This window comes from Canis lupus, chromosome 12 (genome assembly GCF_011100685.1).
Source record: "Canis lupus familiaris isolate Mischka breed German Shepherd chromosome 12, alternate assembly UU_Cfam_GSD_1.0, whole genome shotgun sequence".
In the NCBI taxonomy this organism is placed as follows: domain Eukaryota; kingdom Metazoa; phylum Chordata; class Mammalia; order Carnivora; family Canidae; genus Canis; species Canis lupus.
Window position 1 is genome coordinate 40,826,042 of NC_049233.1, and position 24,730 is coordinate 40,850,771.

General features: G+C 37.7%; 1 protein-coding gene across 2 annotated transcripts in view; it reads left to right on the forward strand.

Moving 5' to 3' along the window:
• The window catches only part of SH3BGRL2 (SH3 domain binding glutamate rich protein like 2), a 61,038-nt gene that overhangs the window by 26,817 nt on the left and 9,491 nt on the right, over positions 1 to 24,730 (forward strand). For both annotated transcript variants that reach the window (XR_005367949.1, XM_038554596.1), the window contains exon 2: positions 10,442 to 10,627. Coding sequence is in view for 1 of the 2 variants with exons in the window: in XM_038554596.1 (XP_038410524.1) it covers positions 10,442 to 10,627 (186 nt within the window). In the remaining variant the exon portion in view is untranslated. The remainder of the gene's footprint in view (positions 1 to 10,441; positions 10,628 to 24,730) is intronic.

Genomic DNA, 24,730 nt, shown 5'->3' on the forward strand with positions numbered 1-24,730 from the left:
CGTGTTCTAAGTACTTAAGAATTTATGCATGCAATAACTCTGAAGATTATAAAAACAGAATATTTGTAATTCAACCAAAATATCCTACCCCAAATGTATATGTTATGGCAACTACATAAAGTATGTTTCTAAATGTTGTATCCTTGGAATATAAAATAAGAAATAATCGCCTCAGGATGACGAGGTCATGGGTGTTTTTGTTTTTTCTTTTAAACAAAAAATTCTTAAGACACCTGGGTGGCTCAGCAGTTGAGCATCTGACTTTAGCTCAGGGCATGATCTTGGGGTCCCAGGATCGAGTTCCATATTGAGCTCCCTGTGTGGCACCTGCTTCTCCCTCTGCCTGTGTCTCTGCCTGTCTCTCTCTGTGTCTCTCATGAATAAATAAATAAAATCTTTAATAAATAAATAAATAAATCTTAAATTGCAAAGATGGCTTAAAAAATTGAAAACAGAAACCAATGCAAATTGGTTAAGAAAACAGGACCAAAAATTTGGACTGATTCAAAAGAAAATGTGTTAAAAGTATTTATTCAAACTCAGTAGTGTTTATATGGTTAATATAAACATATTGCATGCCTGTTAAGTGGCAGGGACTGTGCTAATGATACACAGATGAAAAAGCACAATTTCTTCCATCATTAAAATTGTATTGCTTTAACTTATACCATATAATACTGGTTGTTTCAAAAGTTGTTCTGTATTTCATAATCCATCTCTTTCTGACACTCTGATTCCTTAAAACTCAAGTTTCAATCTCTTGCTAGACAGCTTCTCTCATTGTTATCTTTGGCTTGGTAGCCTGGTATTTGCTTTCTAGTAAGATAACCTGCAATAGACACCAGACACACAGTACTTTACGTGTAACCTCATGTTTAGTTAACCAGTATCAGAACGTTGACAGTTAGCAGATGGCTTGTTGGGGTTTATTCTCCACCCTGCCATACTCCCCAACCATGAAACATTGGTGAATGTTCTACTTGGGAATGTGTTCACCTGCCGAAAAGGGAGAACCTGGCACACATGAGCTTAAAAGAACAGCAGTTTTGGTCTCTCAGTAAGTCTGCAGGCTGATTTGTTCAGGGCCTGTGTTTCCAGGGTTCTCTTGGCCTTTTCCTGATGCTTACTGGCTCATCGCGGAAAAGCTGCCTCTACACCTCTAGCCCTCACACTGAGGTTCCAAGCAGGAAGGGGGACAAAGGGCTGGGACAAAGGGCCTAGCTTCAGACTCCACATCTGCTTGACCAGGAGAGCAAAGGCTCATCCAGAAGCTCCACTTAGCAGACATGGGCTCATGCCTCAGGGGCCAGATTTGGGTCCCAGGGCTGCCTAGCTGCAGGGATGCCTAATGCCTGGTGAGTCTAACAGTGAGGTGTTAGGTAAAGAATTTGCCGTGAAATTATGCATCTTTGAGATATTCTGCTTAATTGCTAAGAAGTTCCTAGGGTCTTTGACAAGGTAAAGATCATGAGCCTTTCCTGTTTTTGTGGTGGAAAGGAGTTGTCTTAGAGCCCTTTACTTCATGCTTCAGTCCAGCCCCTGCATTGTAAGTTTTGTCAAGTTATAAGAAAATTTTTACTTTGTTTTCTTTCCTCTGCCTTTGACTTTCTCCATGTGAGATACATAAAAGGTCCTAGTCAGTCCTACATCTACCTCAAGTCGGAAAAAAGAAAACTGTGTACTTGAAGTGTGAAAGTAAGTGAAATGAAGTGTTCCATTGAATCCCTAACGCCTTTGAAAGTACTACCCAGAAATCACATTATATTTTTTTTGCAGAGAATCCCAGCTAGGGCAAAGAAAGAAAAGCTCGTGTTCAAATGAATGAAACAATTGAGCAAGTGCCTGTTATTGCTTAGTTCTTCTTGTATTTAATCCTCTCAATGAATCTATGAAAAAAAAAATTTGGTCTATTTCACAGATTTGGCAACTAATGCTGAGAGAGAAGCTTTCTAATTTCTTCAGGGCTACCCAACTGACAGGGCCAGGGTTAAACTCTGGAGAGTCTGTCTGAAAAATACACAGTCCCCTCCCTCCCCCTAATTTTCCCTGTTGTCTTCCATTTGTACTTCATATGTCTTTAAACTTGCTTTCCCACAATTGTGCACATGAAATCTCAATTTTAAAAAAGTCTTCAAATTGAGTATTTCTCTTTATTTGCTAATGACTTCCAAGGTCCAAAGGTACAGCATCAGCTGTGTATACTCCGGAATTCAAACATGACTAGACATGTCTAGAAGTCTATGGAAGGATTCTGACAGGGGCTACTTAATTACATAAATTAATTGTTAGCCTTCTGGGAAAGAACTAATCCTAGGAGAAGAGAGACTGAAGGAGTGCAAGTTTACTTAAAAGTGCCACAGAGTTAGGGGTAAATCTAACTCAAGTACAGTGTCATTTATTTAGCCTGGCCTCTGATCCGATCCCTAGGGACTCCTGGAGCCAGGAGGTTGCCAGTGAAAGAGCTACAGACATCTTCACTAAGTTTTTCATGGGTCATTGAGTGTTCATGCCAGGTCAGCTGATTCAGCAGTACCAGCACAGACAGTTTATCGCCCGGGCGCCTGTGGGGGTGGGTCACCAGGGCTTGGGTGCAAGCATTGGGGTCCTCGGCAGGGCTGGGTCTTGCAGGCATTTGGAGTTGAAAGGGTAAATACTCATGGTCTTTGTTTGGGCTGCTACACCACAAAACTGACTGAGTAGCTTATAAACAAGATAAATTTATTTCTTAGTTTTGAAGGCTGGATGTCTAAGATGAGAGTGCCAGCATGGTTAGGTTCTGGTAAAAGCCCCCCTCTGGTTGCAGACTGCAGACTCCTTGCTATGCCCTCATATGGTGGAAAGGGGCAGAGAAGCTCTCAGGTCTCCTTCATAAGGACACTAATCCCATTCACGAGGGCTCTGTCCTCATAAACTTATCCCCTTCCATAGGCCCCCACCTTGTCATACCATCACCTTGGGGGGATAGGTTTCAACATATGAATTTGGTGTAGGGCCAAGACAGCTACTCCAAAGCTTGCTTCAGAGCTTCTGGAGATATGGGGGGAAGTGGGTAGGGGTGACAGAAAGCTGTGGTAGCAATTGGAAGCAAAGTCAGGGAAATACTGGTATATTTGCTTTGTTCTCAGTTGTCTTCCACTTGGAAATATATCAACAATTTAATTAAAACATTTGGGCCAAACAAAAACTACATTATGCACTTGTAATTTTTAAAATTAACTGACAGTAGCATTCATTTAATGCTATTTCATTAATGCTACATACAATTTTCTTCTTCCATATCATTGTCAATGTTAGAAGCAAAGCCTTTTTCACATTCAGGGTCTATAGATTGTTCTGAATTATTTAGGCAATTTACAGTTACATGTAGCGTCCTAGACATACTGCTTTTTAAAATCATACAGCTTTGGCATTAATTGAGAAATATTGGCATTTGATCTACAATCCTTTTTGGCTGAACTTCAGTTACATTTGTTCCTAAATTAAATTACTAACTCAGTTTGATCTCTAGAACATCACCTGGAAATCTTTGATGTTCAGGGCTGAAGTGATCATTCTTTAATCATCCATTCAGTTAATATTTACTGAGGGCCTCCTGCATTGCCAGTCTCTGCGCTTACAGAACTGACACTGTAGAGAGAGAGAGAGAGATGAGCATAAAGTCAAGTACACAGATAAAGAAAGAAAATTTTAATAAATTTAGATAATAGAACTTCAGCTAAGGTGGTTAGAGAGTACTCTCCGAGGTAGATTGTTCTAAATGATGAGAGAACCAACACTGCTGAGAGTCAGGAGGAAGCCTTTCTAGCCCTTCCATGTGTGAAAATCCTATCAGTTAACACTGTGTCGTGAGTGTTTGCCACATGCCAGACACGCTTCTAGGCTCTGGGGATACAGCAGAGAACAAAATCCCTGGCCCTATGGAATTTATAATCGGGAGATAGAGAAATAAATATGGAAAACATACAGTATGTCAGATTTAAGTGCTATGGTGAAAAATGAAGGCTTGAAGGGAAGTAAGGATTTGGCCGGGGAGGGGGGGGGGGTGGCTGTAAAAATGCAAAATCTGGTTGTCAAGGAAGGCCTCATTAAGAAATTGAACTTTGAACCAGAAATGGAGATCTTTGGTCTAGCCCAGGGCTGACAAACTTTGTAAAGGACAGACTTTCTTCAAGCTTTGGGAGCTCTGTGCCTCTGTGGCAGCCCTCAGCTCTGCCATTCATCATAGGGCCAGAGCAGCCAGGGCTTGTATGGAAATAGGTGGGTGGAGCTATCTTCCAATGCAATTTTATGGACACTGAAATTTGTATTTCATGATTTTTACATGTCATGAAATACTATTTTTTTTCCATCCTTATTTAAAAATATCCCATTTTTGTCTGTGGGCCATACAAAAACTGTTAATGAGCTAGATTTAGCCTGTGGGCCATAGTTTGCCTTCCCATGATCTAGCCTAAGAGATTTTGGAGTATCTGTTCCTTTTAATTGCTTTGGGTGATGTGTAATGATGTTTGTTTGAATAATAAAATCTAACTCTCATCCTTTTGTAGGTATCTTCCTGTTTTGGGTCCAACAACTTTTTTTTTCTTGTTTTGTGGTCGTTTTATGAAGAAAATAATGAAAATTCATCTGTTTATTCAGTGACAAGTATTCATTTCACTTAAATTTATGTCTTACAGCCTTTATTTCTAGGTTCTGCTATGCAGTAATACTTTTATTTTTCAATCCATCATACTACAGTATTTCTTTTTTTTTAATTTTTATTTATTTATGGTAGTCACACAGAGAGGGAGAGAGAGAGGCAGAGACACAGGCAGAGGGAGAAGCAGGCTCCATGCACTGGGAGCCCGACATGGGATTCGATCCCGGGTCTCCAGGATCGCGCCCTGGGCCAAAGGCAGGCGCTAAACCACTGCGCCACCCAGGGATCCCTACAGTATTTCTGAAGACATTTTAAATAGTTAAGAATTTCTTCAGTTAGCTCTGCATTGGAGTGTGAGCTATAGAAAACCTTGAGAGGGTAGCTTAAGCAATTAAAGGTTTATTTGTCAAATACAGAAAGGTTTAGAGTGGACTGCACAAGACTGATGTGGCAGCTGTAAAATATCATCAAGGACCCAAGCTCCTGTCTTTCTGCTTGACCATCCTTAGCGTATGGTGTTTGTTTTCACATTCGCAAAATGGTTTCTGCACCTCCAGGCACAACTTCTGGGTTTCATGGCAGGGGTGGGGGGTGGGGGAGGTAGGGGGCTTGGGGGGGGGGCGCGAACATGATGGGCTTTGTGTTTTTATTCATTAAGTCAAGCCTTCTGGAGAACGTCTGCCTTCTATCTCATTGGCCAAAACCATGTCATGTGATGACCCCTGGCTCCAGAGGAGTCTGGTAAAACAGGGATTTGTAGGGGAGCACATCAGCTTTTCCAGGCAAAATCAGCCTTCTGTTATTAAGAAAAAAAGGAAGATTGGCTACTGGGTAAAAACAAAACAAAACAAAAAACTAGCATTATCCGCTGTGGCTTTTAAGTGTGTTACAAAAACAAAAGCCTACCTGAATTATATAGGTCCTTCCATCATGGCTGGATACACATGGGTGAAGGCAGGATCTCTCACCACACTGTTATTCTCTTCCACTTGCTCCTCACAGGTCTTTTGATGTTGATTTTAAGGTATGTTTTGTTTCGGGATAGGTGAAATATGGGGAGGAGAAGCTCTTTGTGTCAAGAAAATAATGGGATATGTTACTGTTAGTTGAACTCTGAGTTTATGGCCACACGCCCATGGCAGCTTCCTGTGCCACATGAGAATCTTTTTTATTACCAGCCGCCCCCCCCCGCCCCGCCCCGCCCAGCCAGCTGGCTCTTCTCCCAGCCGCTGCCACCTGGGCTGACCTGTCTTCCCCCCCCCACATAAGCCTGGGCACCCACAGTTCAGGCCACGTTCACCTCACCAGATCTGAAAAATAGCCAGTGGTAGCAGCTCGTGACTCGTCTTCCTTCCTGATGCTAATGTCACAGATATCCACGTGAAAACTTCCGATTCTCTGGGTTAAATTTCTGCCCTTTGTTTATTTTTTTTTTTTCAGATTGTCTAATTGTTTTTTTTTTAATTTATTTTTTATTGGAGTTCAATTTGCCAACATGTAGCATAACACCCAGGGCTCATCCCATCAAGTGCCCCCTTCAGTGCTCGTCACCCAGTCACCCCTACCCCCTGCCCACCTCCCTTTCTACCACCCCTTGTTCGTTTCCTAGAGTTAGGAGTCTCTCATGTTCTGTCTCCCTTTCTGATATTTCCCACTCATTTTTTCTCCTTTCCCCTTTATTCCCTTTCACTATTTTTTATATTCCCCAAATGAATGAGACCATATAATGTTTGTCCTTCTCCAGTTGACTTATTTCACTCAGCGTAATACCCTCCAGTTCCATCCACGTTGAAGCAAATGGTGGGTATTTGTCATTTCTAATGGCTGAGTAATATTCCATTGTATACATAAACCACATCTTCTTTATCCATTCATCTTTCGATGGACACCGAGGCTCCTTCCACAGTTTGGCTATCGTGGCCATTGCTGCTAGAAACATCGGGGTGCAGGTGTCCCAGCGTTTCACTCCATCTGTATCTTTGGGGTAAATCCCAGCAGTGCAATTGCTGGGTCGTAGAAATTTCTGCCCTTCGTTTATTTGAATGATTTGCTATAATATTAGTTAATTTTCTGTGGCCTTAGCTCCTTTTTAAGAAAAACTTCTTTTTAATCATCTGGCTTTTCTTACAAGTTTGAATAAATATGGAGGCCAGCATGTGACAACATGCTCTGACTCCTGGGGCTTCATATCCTGTTGGAAAACCTGATTTATAGACACCACATCTCTGTGACCATATATTGTTTCTTTTAAGTGAAGCTCTCTCTCTCAATTTAACTTTCTTCTATTCAATCTTTGGAATATTGACATATTTACACTTTTTGAAAAAGATTAAAGTTCATATGTGCAAAGGGTAAAGACTCTTGCTCCTACTTTGTCTCTGTCACCCAGTTCCCACTCCTGCAGCCCCTAGACAGCTATTTCTGTTAGTTTTTTATATAACCTTCAAGAGTTCATTTGTTAACATAAACATAAGCAAGTACAAGTATGTTCCTTTTTTTTCTCTATTTTTTAAAAATGTTCCCAGTCTATGCATAGTTCTGTTCCTTGTTTGTTTGTTTTTTTTCCACTTACTAATGTACCTTGGAGATCTTTTCATAGCAATGTTAACAGTACATACAGAACTCCCCTTTCTTTCTTTTGAAGTTGTGTGGTATTAAAATTATCTCTTTGAAACACAAACCTGGTCCTGTCTCCCCTGCTTTCTGCTTTTAAAACAGATATAGGGGCGCCTGGGTGGCTCAGTGGTTGAGTGTCTACGTTTTTAGCTCAGGTTGTGATCCCAGGGTCCTGGGATAGAGTCCTGCATTGGGGTCCCCGCAGGAAATCTGCTCCTCCCTCTGCCTCTGTCTCTGCCTCTCATGAATAAATAAATAAAATCTTAAAAATAAATAAATAAAACAGATATAATTATTTACATTTTACTCTTTACTGCCAATTATCTTCTTTGTTAGTAACTATCCATTGCTTCTTGAGCATTGTTAGTGTGTGATGATGTATTTGAATTTTTTTAAAACAGCAACCAATTTATTACTTTCCCTCTCCCTCAGTTTTATTGACATATAAGTGACATATAATATTGTTTAAGTGTAAGGTGTACAACCAATGATTTGATATATCGTGAAAGGATTACCACAGTTAGGTTAGTTAACACATCCATCACTCACATCATTTAAATTTTAATATTCTGTGATACATCTTTCAAATATTTTCTGTAGGGAGGGAGAGGTGTTGAGACATGGATATTTTCACACATTGCTAATGAGAATGTAAATTGACGTGGACTTTTTTTTTTTTAAAGATTTATTTATTTATTTGAGCACACAAGCAGGCGAGTGGCAGACAAAGGGAGAAGAAGCATACTCCCCATTGGTCAGGGAGCCTGCATTGGACTCCCAGGACCCTGGGATCATGACCTGAGCCAAAGGCAGCTGCTTAACTGGCTGAGCCACCCAGGCGCCCCAACATGGACTTTTTGCAAAGCAGTTTAGCATGGGTCCATCAGGAGCTAGAGAAATGTCTCTACCCTTTTATCTGAGTTTCATTCATAGGGCTTTGTCCTAAAATAGTGTTGAGAGATACAGTCAAAGATCTCTAAATAAAGGTGCTTACTACATGATACTTCTAGTGGTGAAAATTTACAAGTATTCTAAATACCAACAATTGAGTAGTAGTTAACTGAAAATATGTACATGATGGATTGCTAAGCAGATATTAAAATTCATGCTTTTGAAAAAATTTTTAGTGACTGGACACGGGGTATATTTTTGAGTGAAAGGAGCAAGATGCAGCTGTTTTTGTTGAATGTGATCTTATGAAAGAAGGGATCAGTTGAGCAACAAAGGATTATAGTCCAGCAATAAGTGCTCTGTGTGTGTGTATGTGTGTCTGTGGGGCTATGTCTTTGATTTATCCTAGTATTGAGAGTATATGAGTTTTTAGGTTATTCACATTTTGGGGGAGATAAAGAAGTGGGATGGATGTTATGTGTATATACATTATATGGAAAACTAAGGTTCGACTATATGTCAGTTTCATTTTTGATCACTCTCATGAACATTTGAAATGTGTTGAATATGTAAAGCTCTACATACGGATATTAAATCCAAACCCTTTCCTCTAATTAATTTTTTTTTAATTTTTTTATTGGAGTTCAATTTACCAACATTTTCCTCTAATTAAATTTTGAGAGGATTGTAAGTAACTTCTTGTTTGCTTGTGTTACAATTTCTAGACTTTTAAAAATGCAAATACATTGCTTTCATAGTCAAAGGAACTGAATCATGAAGGACATTGTCCTATGCTAAGAAATCTGTGTGTTCTTCCAAGGGCAATGGGGATTCACTAAAGAAGGATTTTAAGTAGGAGAATGGCATGATTGTCTTGACATTATAGGACCTTGATCAAAGTAGGTGACCATTTTTTACCTCAGCATCATCAACCTTGTTTATCTGCCTTAAATGGTTATAAAGGGAAATTAAGTAGGATGAATAATACTTTTTTTGCAAGCCAGAGTTTCAGAATTATATAACTACGTTTCTGAAATTGTGTACCAGTGAGGGAAAAAAGTTAACTTTTTCAGAAATGAGAAATAGCTTAATTCAAGAAACTGAGATAATGCATCAATTTGGATTTATAACCATACAGTAGTTTTCTTGTTTTCTAATATCACTGAGTGTTAAGATGTCCTATTTTGCTAGCTTTGTATTTTTTGTCCGTATTAACTGTACAATCATGTTAGTCATTCATAAATTTCAACCCAGTGATCAAAATCTCTTTGCTCCTACGTATGACATATTTCCATCTCAGGAGCACACGTCATTGAGGCTTTTTGGAGGAAGTTGGAGGAAATTTATAGAGGCAATCAGTATATGAAAGTTTGTTCTTCAAGCGTTTTATTTTCTAGATGACAGGTCTTTCTGGTGGCTTGACCTCTCAGAATGATTCTTTTCTCTGGCCATTAAAAAATTCACTGCACCACTTAAGCTCGTTCTCTGTACACATCCCAGAATTGTTTAGAACAAGCAAGTTTGTTGAATGTTTTACCTGCTGTGTTTAAGATATTGAATATTGTCACCCTGTCTGAATTATTTAGTGTGTACCCTTAAGTAAGAAGATTCATAAGATTTTGAAAACCTACAGATGTGTTTGCAGCTCTTCAAGAGCATACCTGACCCCTAGTGACCAAAGAAGGAAACATAAAGCTGAGAGGAGCAAAAAGGGTTAAGGAATAGAGTTCAAAGTAAGATGGTGCTTGTTGTTTACTCTCACCTTAGAAGTGGAGAACATTTTTCTCTTGTGAATTGATGAAAGGATGCTTTCATGACAGTGGCTACAGCTGTGGAATATCTGAAAGAGACTGCTAAGGGAATAAAAATGTTGCTGCTCCCAGGAATCAGTGAAATGTCAACATCTCAAATGGACTCTACATGGTTTTCAAATGGTTTTGGCAGAGGGAGCTTTCATAACTGTAAATGTCAACTTCTGTAAGTAGGAGGGAGAGTGCTTATGGCCTACTGAGAACTGAGTTCTCACCTCATACATAATCTCATCCTTCCAGGTTGTGCCCCAAAGTTCTGGGGAGTCTATCTAGGTAAAGAAATCATCGTGTGAAGACTTGCATAGACTTCTGCTGGATATCCAGTGAGGGGATGATGCATGGTGCCTAGGAAAATTACCTCTTTTTTTTTTTTTTTTCGTCAGTGACCTCTGACAATGAGAAACCAAATCTAGTTCAATTTGGAAATATCTACATATTGTTTCAGATGAGCATTTCTCCTTATTTGTTTGTCTTCTTGCTTTAGATAAAGAAGCAGCAGCAGGATGTGGTTAGATTTCTGGAAGCCAACAAGATAGAGTTTGAGGAGGTGGATATCACAATGTCAGAAGAACAGAGACAATGGATGTACAAAAACATCCCCCCAGAAAAGAAGCCCGCTCAGGGCAACCCTCTGCCACCTCAGATATTTAATGGTGACCGATACTGTGGGGTAAGTAGCCAGATTGTTACCATGCTATTTCTTTGGGTGATTCGGAATATCTAGAGTGAGTTGGGTTTTTTTCAGTGAGGACTGTGTCCTGTTCACCCTGTGCTGTTCAGATTCACAGTCTAATAGAGGGTATATGAGTCCAGGGACACAGACCGTGTGTGAATGTGAGTGTGTATGTGTCTGTTGGTCTTCCTGTCTCTGTGATTGAGGAAAGTTGTGGGAAGGGGTGTGTATGTGTGTGTTTATTGTGTTCTAAATTTTAAAGCAGATTTTTTTGATTAATATGTTTTAGGGGTAGAGTGGAAGGGAGTATCCTTGAATCTTTACCCATCTATTGTTTAAAAAACTGCTAGTAGCTGATTATAAACCAGAGTTTCTTTTTTTAGGATAATGAGCCAGATGGATCATTATGAACATCTAAAATACCTTAGGTGCCTTCCTCCTGTGTGTAGCATATGAGAAGATAAAGTCATTTTTGTCTAATTATCTATTTTCCTTCTTATTGGATTAAGAAAAAAAATTGAAAAACTTCTTCCTGATGAGTAATTAAGGTTTTCCATTCATCATGCTCTGTATAAGTGTTTGTTTTGAGACCTGTACTATAGTTCTTTAAGCATGGCCTGAAGAAGGGGAAAGGGCTATAGTGCTGAGGTGCTTAAGGTGAAATAAATAGGTGGGCTGTATTGGAATGGAGAAAAGGAATAATAATACTTTTGATATCTTGAAAGGAAACAGTTTCCATGTGCATAAGAGAGAAGATGATATTGTGACGTCTACCCCATAGAGATTGTGCACACACTTGTATTCATGTCAGAAGAGGAAAACCCTGAACATGGGCCTAGATTTAGATTGGAGTTCTCGTATGACTTTATGTTGGCTTTGACACCTTTCCAAAGTCATTTTTCTCTTAAAGCATCAATTTTCTCATCTTTAATATCTGTTTTACTTCACAGGATATTTACTTAGCTTAGGCGTGATCCCGATTACTGTAAGGTGCTTTTTAAGCATAAAGCTTATTGTTTATGTGGAATTTTTTAGATTGTGATAGGCTGATCCCGGTTACTGTAAGGTGCTTTTTAAGCATAAAGCTTATTGTTTATGTGGAATTTTTTAGATTGTGATTTCATATTTTATTACAGAAAGTATGTGGTAACTGAAGGTGTATCCCATTCATGATTACAAAGCCTAGAAAATGTGCTCTTGTATCTGCAAACCAAAACGAGGTATAGCTGAAACTGTATAAACTGTACATTTCAAAACAAAGCAAAACTACTAGTCAAATAGTGCTTAGAAGACTTAAAAATCTAACAGTTTTGTATCTCTCAGACTTCTCCGGTGTGAGAATTCCTTTTTCTGGTCTTGTAATTGAGGGGTAATTCAACTGGGTATAGAATTCTAGTAGGTTAGAAAGAATTTTGATGGTTTTGCTTTATTATCATCTGGTTTCTAGGGCTTGCAATAGAAAGTGTCCTGCTGTTTTCCATAGGGCATCCCAGATAGTGAACTTCTTACACCAATTTTCTAATATTATCTTTTTTTTTTTCTTGTATTGTCCTTTTTAACTTTTTGTTTTACTTTCTGGAAGATTTCTTTAACCTCAGTTTTTTCATTGAATTATGTCACCTTTTATTTTCCTTTCTTATGTTCTGATATTTTCTTTTGAATAATGTGCTTTTATGAGATGAGTACAAGATCTTAGCTCAGTGGAGATATTAAATATGATTTCTTGGGATGCTTGGGTGGCTCAGTGGTTGAGAATCTGCCTTTGGCTCAGGGCATGATCCTGGAGTTCTGGGATCGAGTCCCTCATTAGGCTCCCTGCATGGAGCCTGCTTCTCCCTCTGCCTATGTCTCTGCCTCTCTCTCTGTGTCTCTCATGAATGAATAAACAAACAAACAAGCAAACAAATAAATAAATATTTCTTTGAGGTTTTCTTCCCTTAAAATATTGTCCCTGTTCTACTAATTCCCTTTTTTTTCACTTTGTTTATTTTGGCCTTTTCTCTCAAATGTGGTGGGCTTTCCTCAGATGTCTGGTGATGCTTGTCTTTTGCTTAGGAGATTAGGCATTAGAACGCTTGTTAGAAGCTGTGTGTGTCTTAATATAGGTGTGTAGATTTGTTTCCCACTGGACTTCTCTGTAGATTGGTTGGGTAGCCTGTTACATTCTCATTGTAGATATAGATAATAAAATCTACAGGCCTTTTCTCAGATGATGGTTTAACTTTTCCAGAGAATGGCCCTGCAGTCTCTTGCTTTGGGGATATCAGCCTGGCTCTTGGAGTTCTGGACATATAGGGTGAGAGGGCTGGAGGATCTCATTCTCTGTCATGTACGTTTTCCCTCCATAGCCCTGTTTTCACACACACACACACACACACACACCCCTTCCATGCTGGTGTTTAGGAGTTTGTTGCTTCCCAGAAGCCATATTTATTAACAGTGTGCCTTCTAGTTCCTTGACCAGTGAGGCACCCTCGGAATCTAACTGCTGCTTATGTAGATTTTCAGTCTCCCAGTTTTCTGCCTTTGTCTGCTCACCCCACCCACCTTCACAATAGCTGATGCCTCCAGATCCTGCCATTTCCTGGGGGCTCCTGTAGTGTGTTCAGACACCAAGGTTTGACCATCCTCTGCTCTCTAGTGCCCTTCATCATTTCTCTCCCCACTTCCTGCATATGTTGTGGTTCAGAACTGTAGATTTCTCCAAGTTTTATTTTTTTTAAAATAGTGTTTCTGATTGTTTTTTTTTAAATTCTTGTTTTGTTGATTTTTCAAGATAAAGGAAGAAAAGACATCTTTGCTCTATCATCACAAAAGTAGAAGTCTTCAGAGCCCTCTGAATACAGGAATGTATTGAATGAATAAAAGAATGTAATGTGAAATAGTTAATTCCTTATCCTTGCTTTCACTTCTTTATGACTTTCTAAATCTCTGTGAATCTTTGCCCTCCAGAGTTTATGGAAACTTTTTCAGGTAGACTGTCTAGGAGCTGGCTAGAGGCTTATGCATTGATTAAACTATGGTGGATAAATAGCATCTTCTCTGTGTGAGCAATGTTAGTCCTGTGGGGATGGTGACAGAAGCGCCAGTACACACTCTGTCTTTATAGTTTGTGCTAGCAGGAGTTTTGAAGACAGTGTTTGCTCTTATCATGGTCAAGTAAATTCGACTTTGACAAAAGCAGAAGCATTAGAGGGCAACTAACCATGGTCTCTCATTCATCCTGCCTGCTCAGGTGTACCTTGCTTTACCTAGTGATAGTTTTTGAGTGGTCTTCTTTGATTGATAACTTGTGGCGATCTGTCACATTGCTGATGACAGGATCCAGTAAGCATGAAGATTCTCCTATTTTCTGAAAGTGGCTAGAAACTTACTACTTATTTTAAACTGGGTGAGCTAGCCATGGGAGACATAAATTGCTGATAAGCTACTCGGTAATCAGTATAGACAATTTCCCTCTCTCTGCCCTTTAGTATTGAATAATCTGCCTGTTGGGAAAAATTCCCCACTGAATGGAAGCTCCTTGGCATGTCCCATCAGTTCTTTTCATCCCAGAATTTGAACATTGAGGGGATAATGCAACAACACAGGATCAGTTGGACAGGGGTCTTGGGTTCAGGAATAGCCATGGCAGGTGTCCTAATGGGGCTGATCCTGGCGTGTGCTCTTGGCCACCCAGACATAGAAATTCCTCTTATAAACTGGTTCTCCAGGTTTAATGTGGATTCAGAGCTTCTCACTATCCTGCCATAAATTCCTTTCCTGTTAAGTTGCTAATGTCCATTTGAGTTTTTTGTAGTCAAGAACCCAAATTGCACAGACTCGTTGTTCTTGCAGTTTCCTGGGAGTTACCTAACATGAACAAGATTCTTCTCTGGAAATGAGTAATCTAAAGGTAAACATCCCAATTACTAGGTTTTTCTCATGGGTTTTATAGTGTCTGATTCAGATTTTGGAAAGCTCAGGATCCTCATGTTGAAGGATTAAACTTTTCTCTGTGGAACTGGCATGTGTGGAGTGCACCAGAAATGAAAATGCACACATCTGTACAAAAGGAAAATATTTACTCCCTTTTCATTTTTTTTTCTCCCTTCCTATTCAGGGGAGGAGAAAAGATTTGAATTTTTAAAATAAATTTTTATTTTATCTTATTTTTTATTGAAAAATGTTTATTGTGATAAAAATATATGTTGTAAAAGTTACTTACTTTTAAGTGTACAGTTTAGTAGTGTTCAGTATATTCATTGTTGTGAAACAAATATCCAGAACTTTTTCATCTTGCAGAACTGAAACTCTGTACCCATTAAACGACTCCCATTTGTCACCCCTGCCCCCCGACCTTAATAACAACCATTCTGCTTTCTACCTGTGGATTTGACTATGTTAGATATTTCTTAGAGGTGAAATCATACAATGTTTGTCCTTTTGTGACTAGCTTATTTCACTTAGCATAATGTCCCATAATGTCCTCAAGATTCATCCATGTTGTATATCTTAGTCCGTTAAGGCTGCTATAACAAATGCTACAGACTGAGTATCTTGCAAACAACAGAAATTTATTTCTCAGTTCTGGAAGCTGGAAGTCTAAGGTCAGAGTGACAGCATGGTTCGGTTCTGATGAAGACACTCTTCTGGATTGCTGACTGCCAACTACCTGAAGTGTCCTTACATGTGAAAGGGACAAGGGACCTCATTTATAAGGGCATTAATCCTGTCCTTGAGGGCTCTACCCTCATGGCCTGATCACCTCCTAAAGGCCCTTGGGCATCAGGATTTCAACATACGAATTTTAGGGAGATTCAAACATTTAGCCTATAGCATTGAAGCATGTGACAAGATTTCATTTCTGTTTAAGGCTTCCATTGTACATATGTACTACATTTTTTTATCCATTCATTCATTCATTGATGGATTGGGTTGCTTCCACCTCTTGACTATTATGAATATGATAGTGCTTTGAACATGGGTTTGCAAATATCTCTTTGAGATTCCACTTTCAGTTGTTTGAGATATATATGTAGAAGTGAGATTGCTGCATCATAAAGTAGCTCTATTTTTTATTTTTTGAAGAACTGTCATACTGTTTTCCATAGTGGTTTTACCATTTTACAGTCCTATCAGCAGTGCAGAAGGACTCCAACTTCTCCACGTCCCACCACTACTTGTTCTTTTCTTTTTTGTTTTGTTTTGTTTTGTTTTGAGAGTAGCCATCCTAATAGGTGTGAGGTGGTATCTCATTGTGATTTTGACTTGCATTTCTCTGATAATTAGTGACGTTGAACATTTCATACTCTTAATGTCCATTTGTATATCATTTTGAAGAAAAGTCTATTCAAGTCCTTTGTAAATCAAGGTCAAATCAATTTTCTCCCATTCTTAGGTTGTCTTTCACTCTGTTGATTATATTCTTTGATGAACAAAGTTTTAAAATTTGATGTAGCCCCATTTGTCTATTTTTGCTTTTGTTGATTGTGCTTTTGGAGTCCTATCCAAGAAATCATTACTTGCCAAATACAGTATCATGAAGTTTTCCCCTCTGTTTTCTTATAGAAATTTTACAGTTTTTGGTCTTGTATTTAGTTTTTAATTCATTTTTAGTTAATTTTTGTATATGGTATAAGATAAGGGCTTAACTTCATTCATTTCTATGTGGAAAACTAGTTTTCCTAGCACTATTTATTGAAGAAACTGCCTTCTCTCCATTGAGTAGTCTTGGGGCACATTTATTGAAGATCATTTGATCATATACATGAGGGTTTATTTTTTTGGACTCTATTCAGCTACAGTGGTTGATATGTCTGTCTTTATGCCAGTACCACACTGTTTTGTTTACTGTGGCTTGTAATATGTTTGAAAATCAGGAAATGAGAGGCCACCAACTTTGTCCTTTTTCAAACTTCTTTGGCTATTTGGGGTCCCTTGAGATTCCATGTAAAGTTTAGTATATTTTTTCTTTTATTTTTGCAAAAAAGCACACTTGGGATTTTGATAGGGATTATGTTTAATCTTTAGATAGCTTTGGGTAATATTGAGGTCTTAACAATATTAAGTCTTTCAATCCATGAACATGGGATGTCTTTCTATAGATTTGTGTCTCTGTTCATTTCTTTCAGCAATGTTTTGTAGTTTTTAACATACAATCTTAAACCTCCTTAGTTAGGGTTTATACTTAAGAATCTTACTCTTTTGGTATTGTAAAAAGAATTATTTTTAAATTTCCTTTCCCAGTTGTGTGTTCATTAGTGTATAGAGACACAGGTGATTTTTATATGCTGTTTTTTGGTCCTGTAACTTTGTTGAATTTAATTCTTTTATTTTAAAAAAAATGGTGGTTAGGAACGGGAATGCAACTTCATTTCATTTGACTGGGTTCACATTAACCATCAAAACGGGAAAAGGTAGTGACTATTTAGATAGTGAAGACAAGTTGATGCAGGTTTGACTAAGAATGCCTGTATTCAGAATTGGGTTTTGGATGATTGTGAGAATAGATAAGGTGAGATAGAATGTGTGGCTGGAGTTACTCATGTAAGTCTTGTCTTGTAAGGAAGAGAGGACAGCTTGCTGAAAGATAGATGGCAGAATATTTTTATAGAAAAATAACCATTTTGATAATTTTCTATAGGGCAACTTATAAGGTTGTTTATATTTTAAAACTGTTGAATTTACTATTTTGGTACTTTCGGGTGATACTTGTAGAATGGTAAATTTGTACCTAAGCATTGGGTCTAATGCTAGTCAAATAAGTTTATGTTAAAGCTATTGACTATTTTGATTTAAGTAATGATTTGGGGGCCAACTCTGACTGCCTTTCCCCATATTACCTTGGTTAATTGGAGCCTGAAAGTAGTCTAGAGATGGGTTAGATTAATCTTAAGGAGATACAGAAAGGCTGACTGACTAGCAGTTTTTCCTGTGGCATCTCCTCTCCTATTCTTTCTTTCCCATCAAAGGAGACAAGGAGATGTGTTAGTGTCTTCTAACCTTTGGTGTAGGCTCAGAAGCACACCACAGAACACCTAAATATATGTAGTTGTATTGTTTCTAAGTGCAGTATTTATGAAAGTCTTTTGAGAAGATTGTCTTGGGATAATAAATTTTAAGTGTGTTTGGGCATCTTTATGAAGCATGCAGAACCAACTCCCTTAAGTATCAGTTTTCAAATCCCTGTTGTATACATATGATTTTATTTTTAAAAAATCATATGTTTGAATTTATATTGAATTTGAACACACACACCTATATGTATGTATACACACATACATATCCACAGATAAATATAAGAAGTGATTTTCAGCCAAAAGTCTCTCAAGAAGTTGTTAGAGATATTTAAAGAGATTTTCATACTGAATTAGTTATCCAACATTATTATTGTTGTTTCTTTTTCCCCAGCACTAAAATGAATATGGAAGTGGAGAATATTTGAAAAATGAGAATGAGAAGGGGGAACAATAAATACTACCTTTCAAATACAGCTGCAAACACTTGGTCTATGCACACTCTCTTTTCTTACAAGTTGATTTAAATTTTTAAAATCATGTTTTTTGATCATACTATATATACCATTTTTTGCCCTGCTTTGTTCTCTAACAAAAATAGTTTCCATGTCATTGTAAGCTTATTTTTTAGACACTGCATATTATTCCCTTGGGTGGATTATTATAATTTATTTAATCATTCCCTCATTGTGGGCTATTTAGTTTGTTTCCAGTCACTTGAAATGATAGTTTTCAGCTAGCAAGCTGTTTTGAAGAATGCATTAAATTGAATGTTATTTTATAAAGTACATTCTCATTTAAGCTATTCCACCCTTTTTCTTTTCCTTGGAGCCACTTTTCTTTCTTTCCTTAAGAGTCTTCTATCAAATAACAAAAATATTTTGGGGTATACTGTTACCAAGATATGAAGAGTTATGGTTGGTGACCTTAGAATCTGGGTTCAAGGTGAAGAAAAAAATCACTTGGTGAAATGAGAACTAGTAAAAGTTAAAACAAGTTGATTACTATATGTGGTTGCTGGTAAAACCAAAGTTGAGTTTCTTAGGGCTGGGGCGGCGGGGGGTGGGCGGCAAAGTCATAGCATAAAGACTGCCCACTTGCCCAGAGCAGCATTTGGCTTGAAGATTTTGAGTACATTGCAAACACATTTTTTAAAAGCAAAATAAACACTAATATATTATGAGGAAAGATGCCTGACTTCATGAGTTTTTAAGATTGAATAAGCCTTCAAAGAAATTTCACTTTTATAGGGGCTGCCTCAAAATATATCCTCCAATGTTCTAGATCAGGGTTTGGGCTACCTGGTAAATACTTTAGTCTTTTCGGACCACCAGCTCTCTCTGCCACATCATCTTTTTGGTTTGGTTGTCTTTTTTTTATTTGTTGACCATTTAAAAATGTCAAACCATTGCTTAGCTCAGAGGCCCCTCCATAATTTAGTCCTGTTATATATTGTCCATTCACTTTTCCTCCACCTCCTGGGATTCCTTATGGTCACATTTGGACCATACACAGGATTGGCTGTTTCCCAAGTCTCCACCATAAAAGCGAAATATATCCTCTGGCAGAACAGAATAGAATGTAATGATAGACTTTTGACCTATGATGAAGCCCGACTGGCAGTAATTTTGTGTTACTAGAACTCTGATTGTTGGAGTCAATAGGGAAAAGAAAAAAAGGAAAGCTAAAGTTGAAATTTACGTTATTCACAGGAGATTGTGCTCTGTTTCTAAAATATGGATGTTGTTGATGTAGGCTTAATGACTATATCTCATCTACATGATACATAAGGCAAAGCCCTAAAAGTTACCCTAACTCATTTTCTTCACCTCAGTCAATCCCACTTGGTTACCACATCCTGTAATTTTTATCTATGTAATTCCACCCTGTTTCTATCTCAGAAATCAAGGTAGATGGGCCTTGTTATTGAGCTTTCTCCAACTAGGGCTCTGGTTATCACTGCCCCTTCCCTAGGCCCAGCAAACCTGTGCCTCATTCCTATTATGACCTTGATCTCATAGAATTTTTTTTTCACATCTTTCCCTTCAGCCAGTCTCTGAGGTTCCTTGTGTTCACTTCAGCAGGCTCTGTGGCATATTTATCTTAGTATCTATATAATACTAGAAACCCAGCAAGTATTTAGCAAAAATCAGTTGTTTGAATGGATAAATAGTTACACAGATGTTTTCAGCTGACCAGGTAGCTAAGCTGTTCTTGGGGTCCTGCCTTGTTGAAGCTCTGAGCATTTGCATTCCCATTTTATTAGTAAAAGTCAAAGTAAAATTTCTCAAAAGGAAGCTTATTGATCCTTCTAAATTTTACAATGAAATCTGTTTGGAAGATCACCTCTGCTAGAAGTTCACCTATCCCACAGGTAGAATTTTCTTAAGAAACTTAACTTGAATTAGAAGATCTGTATTCCAAGGCTTTCTGTCTGAAAAGATAACTTATCTAATCAAGGAGAATCTTCTTCAGATGTTTTACTGTAAATAATCTTATATGACATCTCACAGATACAAGGAAAGGAAAAAAGTAGGGTGGTGGGGAAGGGGTGATATAAATTCCTCTTTATTGCTTGCTGATCAGCTGTATGCCCAGAAGCATAACAATTTAATTGGATATTCTTTGCAGTTTTATCTCTTTTATATAACCATAGTTTTTATTCTTCTGTCTATAAATGTTTAATCTCCTATTTTCACCTTACTGAGATGTTTGCAGCAATATTCTACAGTGATGAATCCCTGAGACGTGTCTTTCATTAAAACAATGGCCTGTGCTGTGAATATTGAAAACCTTCATCCAGACAGGTTCAGGCTTCCCCAGTTGCATGCTTAATGGTATGGCTTAAATAGGGTGCATATTCAAGGTTTTCTTTTGGTTAAAATGTTTCTCCTTCTGAGCCTTATGCAGTTAGAGTTAATGAAAAGAAAACAAAACTGTTAAGACACTAAGGCCATGTTAATACTTTCAATATTAAGATAATAAAGGAGGGTCAAAAGTGAAAACTCCCTTTACTCTGCCCTGCTTTCTATGCGTCCTCCCCTGGACTCCCAAGAGATAGCCTCTCTTGTCAGGTTCTGCTTTATAGTTTTCTTAATTACCACCATTCTGTGCCTATATTCCTTGATTTAAAACTTTAGACAGCACGTTTTTCTTTGAAAAATGAAGAGAGGGATGCCTGGATGGCTCAGCAGTTCAGCATCTGCCTTTGGCTCAGGGCGTGATCCCAGATCCGGGATCGAGTCCCACATTGGGCTCCCTGAATGGAGCCTCCTTCTCTCTTTGCTTGTGTCTCTGCCTCTCTCTCTCTCTCTGTCTCTCATGAATAAATAAAATCTTTAAAAAAAAAAAAAAAAGGAAAGAAAGATGAAGAGAAATATGGATTTTTAATAGTTTCTCTCATTTCTCCCCCATGTTCATCCACACACACACACACACACACACACACACACAACATTGCTAAAGTTTAAAAGTCACATTCTCCTGTAACTGTAATAACTATTATAAAATAAAATATATATACATATTAATATTTATTTTGTTATAAACATATAAATGCTAATCTCTATAGAGCTGTTTAGTTGTGTGAGCAGTCATAGCGGATGGTACATTATCCTATTTTACTAAATCCCTGTAGCTTAAAAGAGAATGACATAAATGTCAATATCCAGAGATTCTCTTAATTAATTGTAAGCCTCTTCACTTAACTCCTCTGGGTATTTCTTAAAATGTTATTGCTGGTTCTTTTTCCTGTGTTTAACACAAACATTTTTTTAAATTCAATTTCAGTTGGTGCTTGGGTAGATGTACTTGCTTGCTCTACTGTCTTGAACCAGCATGGTCAGAAATGTTAAGCATGAATTAGGAATTTAAAATCCTCAGCTTCGGGCTTGCCCATATTTTTGGTGTTTGGCATAAAAATTGCTGAATGAAGCTGTTTCAGACAAATACATCTTACATACACTACCAGGGTTGGAACTGTCAACTATTTTTTCCTTCTATGTCAAGATTTTATAAAATAGAACATAGCATTAATGGTCCTTAACCACTAAATCAAGATATTCTGCTCAGAGGCTACCCTCAGGCTTGAAAATTTTTAAGAAGGAGCCTCTGCCCATTTTCAGCTGCAGCAGCAGTAACTCTGGTAGAAAGAATTAAAATTTTTTTTTTCTTCCCTTTGGGTAAGCCAAATTTGCTTTGGCTCATTTAAAATCAGTGCTGCTACCATTTCCATATAAGCCATGTATTGTTTTTATTCCCCATAGCCTCCTGTTTGGATATGCCCTTGGCATGTAGAAATAATATGGGTCTGTCATTTAATTGTCATTGACTTAGTGTGGGAAGCGATACAGCTTTGCAGCGTGGCTGCTGTGGGTTTTCCTCGCTGTTCTCCTAGGGAACACTAAAAGGGCAAAGAACTTTAAGGTCTTTGTCTCAAATGCTCGTTTAGCCCATAGTAGTCTAATCATGGTGTATGTATGGGTAATGTACGCAAGTAAGCTCTGTGAAAGAATGAGGCTATTGTGCACTTTACCTGTTGTAGATTTTATCATGAGCTTAGAAATTTTCTAACATTGGTTTTCACTTGAATGCAAACAGAAATATAGGTGACAGAAGCTTTTTTTTCTTCTTAACAGCTATTTAGCTTGTTTTATTTTTCTTAAAATTGCAGCATTTAGATAGATATTCCATTAGTAATAGTGCTCAGTTACACTGATACCTATATAGTCCAGAAATTTCTCTTTTCATAAGCAGTTAGCACAAAAACATCTTTTGTTTTCACGTAAGAAAAATGTACCAGCTTCTGAAACTGGGCAATTTTATCTTGACTATGCTCTTATGTTTGTGCCCTTCTCCACAGGTAATATTAACTGATTATTATTTGGTATTGTTACAGAGGTTTGATTGTCCTGAAATGTATAATTTGCAGATGTGTATTTATAGACACTTCAGAGAGAATGTCTTTGACTATAAGGAATTCAGCAAACCTATTTAGAAACTTTATAATAGTGAGTTTTTAAAATACAGTGCTTTTAACTTTTGCAGTACCAACCTTGATATATTTTTAAAAATAGAGGCTGATAAGTGAAATGAATTTGTTAAGAAAGCAGACCTTTCTCTTTTATTGGGGAATGTCTATGGCCATAAGAATTTATACTTTATAGGACTTGATTTTAAAATTTCTAATACTATTTTAAATTATCTCAATCATAGTATTTAACTTATTACCTCTGGAAGGAGGTATTAACTATTAAGAAATCCAAGATTTTAGATTATTAATCACCTACTCTTTGTCTAAATATGACAAAAAAAATTTACCTTTTACACTTTGAGATTCATCAGACTTTATTAGAAAACATTTTTTACATAATTTTTTATATAATTTTTAAAAACCCATAGTAGAGGAGGATTTACTCAGATTATATTACCAGCATGAGATTACCTAAAACATGACAGACACATCAGTCATTAATTTGCAAACACAACTCGTTCATCCTTGACAAAAACTATTGGTAACCTGGTGTTTGTCAGGTACTATTCTAACATTCACTTTTAAAAATTATTGCCTTTAAATTATTCTACTTTTAAAATTAATTACCAAATCTTATATTTGTCACTTTGAAAGGAGTTAATTACCTTAAGTGACAATTTCTAAACTGTTAGGAGGATCTAATCAATATTCACATAAGAAGCCCCCCAGCCATAGTGATGTTAAAAGCAGAGAAAGTATGCATTGAACAGGATTATTTCTTGAACCTGGATCAGTGAAATGGTACTCAACTGTTTGGAAATAACTTTGTTAAAAAGAATATTTTAACAACATTTTCAGTTCATGGGATTTTGCCTAAGTTCTGCTAGACCTGTATTATTTATGACATTGTTTTTCTTATAAAAAATTAAAAATTTTCCATAAAATTATATGAAATCTGTAATATCCTAGAGTCACTAGAAACCTCCAACTGCCCATTTGGTATCTTATTTACTTGAATGTCTCATACAGTTGCTCAAACTGAACATTTTGAAACTCCATTTTAGCCTTATTCTCACATCTGCTTTTTCTCTGGTCTTTCCTATCAAGTCACAAAGCTTAGAGCTGTTTTAAGTCTTAATTCTCCTTAACCCTCTCCCCTAATTCCATGGTTGAGTATGATCAATTCTTCCTCCATAACATCTCCAGTTCACTTTTCTCTATCTCCGCTATCATTGGTCGGGTTCAGGCTGCCACCATCTTACCTGGATTACCAACAACACTCTTCTCACTTTACTACCTGCTTTCCTTCTTGCTGGCCTGACTCTATTCTCCACACAGTTAACTTAGCTATTTTCTTTCTTTTTTTCTTTAAGGTTTTATCCATTTATTTGAAGAGAGAGAGAGGGGAGAAGGACTGTGGGAGAGAATCTCAAGACTCTCTGCTGCCCTGCTGAGTGTGTAGCACAATATGGGGCTCGATCCGATGACCTTGAGTTCACAACCTGAGCTGAAGTCAAGATTTGGATGCCTAACCGACTGAACCATCTAGGCGCCCCTAACTTAGCTATTTTCTGAAAGGAAACTAGATCATTCTGCTCCCTTGCTCAGAGCCCATACATGATTTCCTTTTGTACTTAAGATAAAATTCAAAATCTCTTTCTTGATTTTACATAGTCTGGCATGTGCTCATCCTTGTCAGACCTGCCAGCTTCATTCTTCATCAGTGCTGTTCCCTGTCCTGAGTGCCCCTGTTCCAATCCTTTACTTGGTCAACTCTTCTCCTCCTTCAGATTTTAGCTTAAAATGCCATTTTTGAAGTAGGATTTTTGCTGAGTCTCCCTTTTCAGATGGATTGCTCCTTCTTGGCACGTCAAGGAAGGCCTCTCTTTGGTGGTGAACTGTATTAGGCCTGACCCCAAATTGCAGAGGGAGCTACCACCAGAAATCTGGAAGGAGCAGCAAGTTGTAAGGCTGAGATGATAATGAATTAAAATCAAGCTACCTTCAAAACCACATGAGACTCAACTTGCCAAAGCATTTGAACAAGAGAATCTATACAGAGTGAAATAATTCAAAGATTGTTTTTCATCATTGAGACATTCTTTGCAAGAAGCAGATCTCCATTCTACA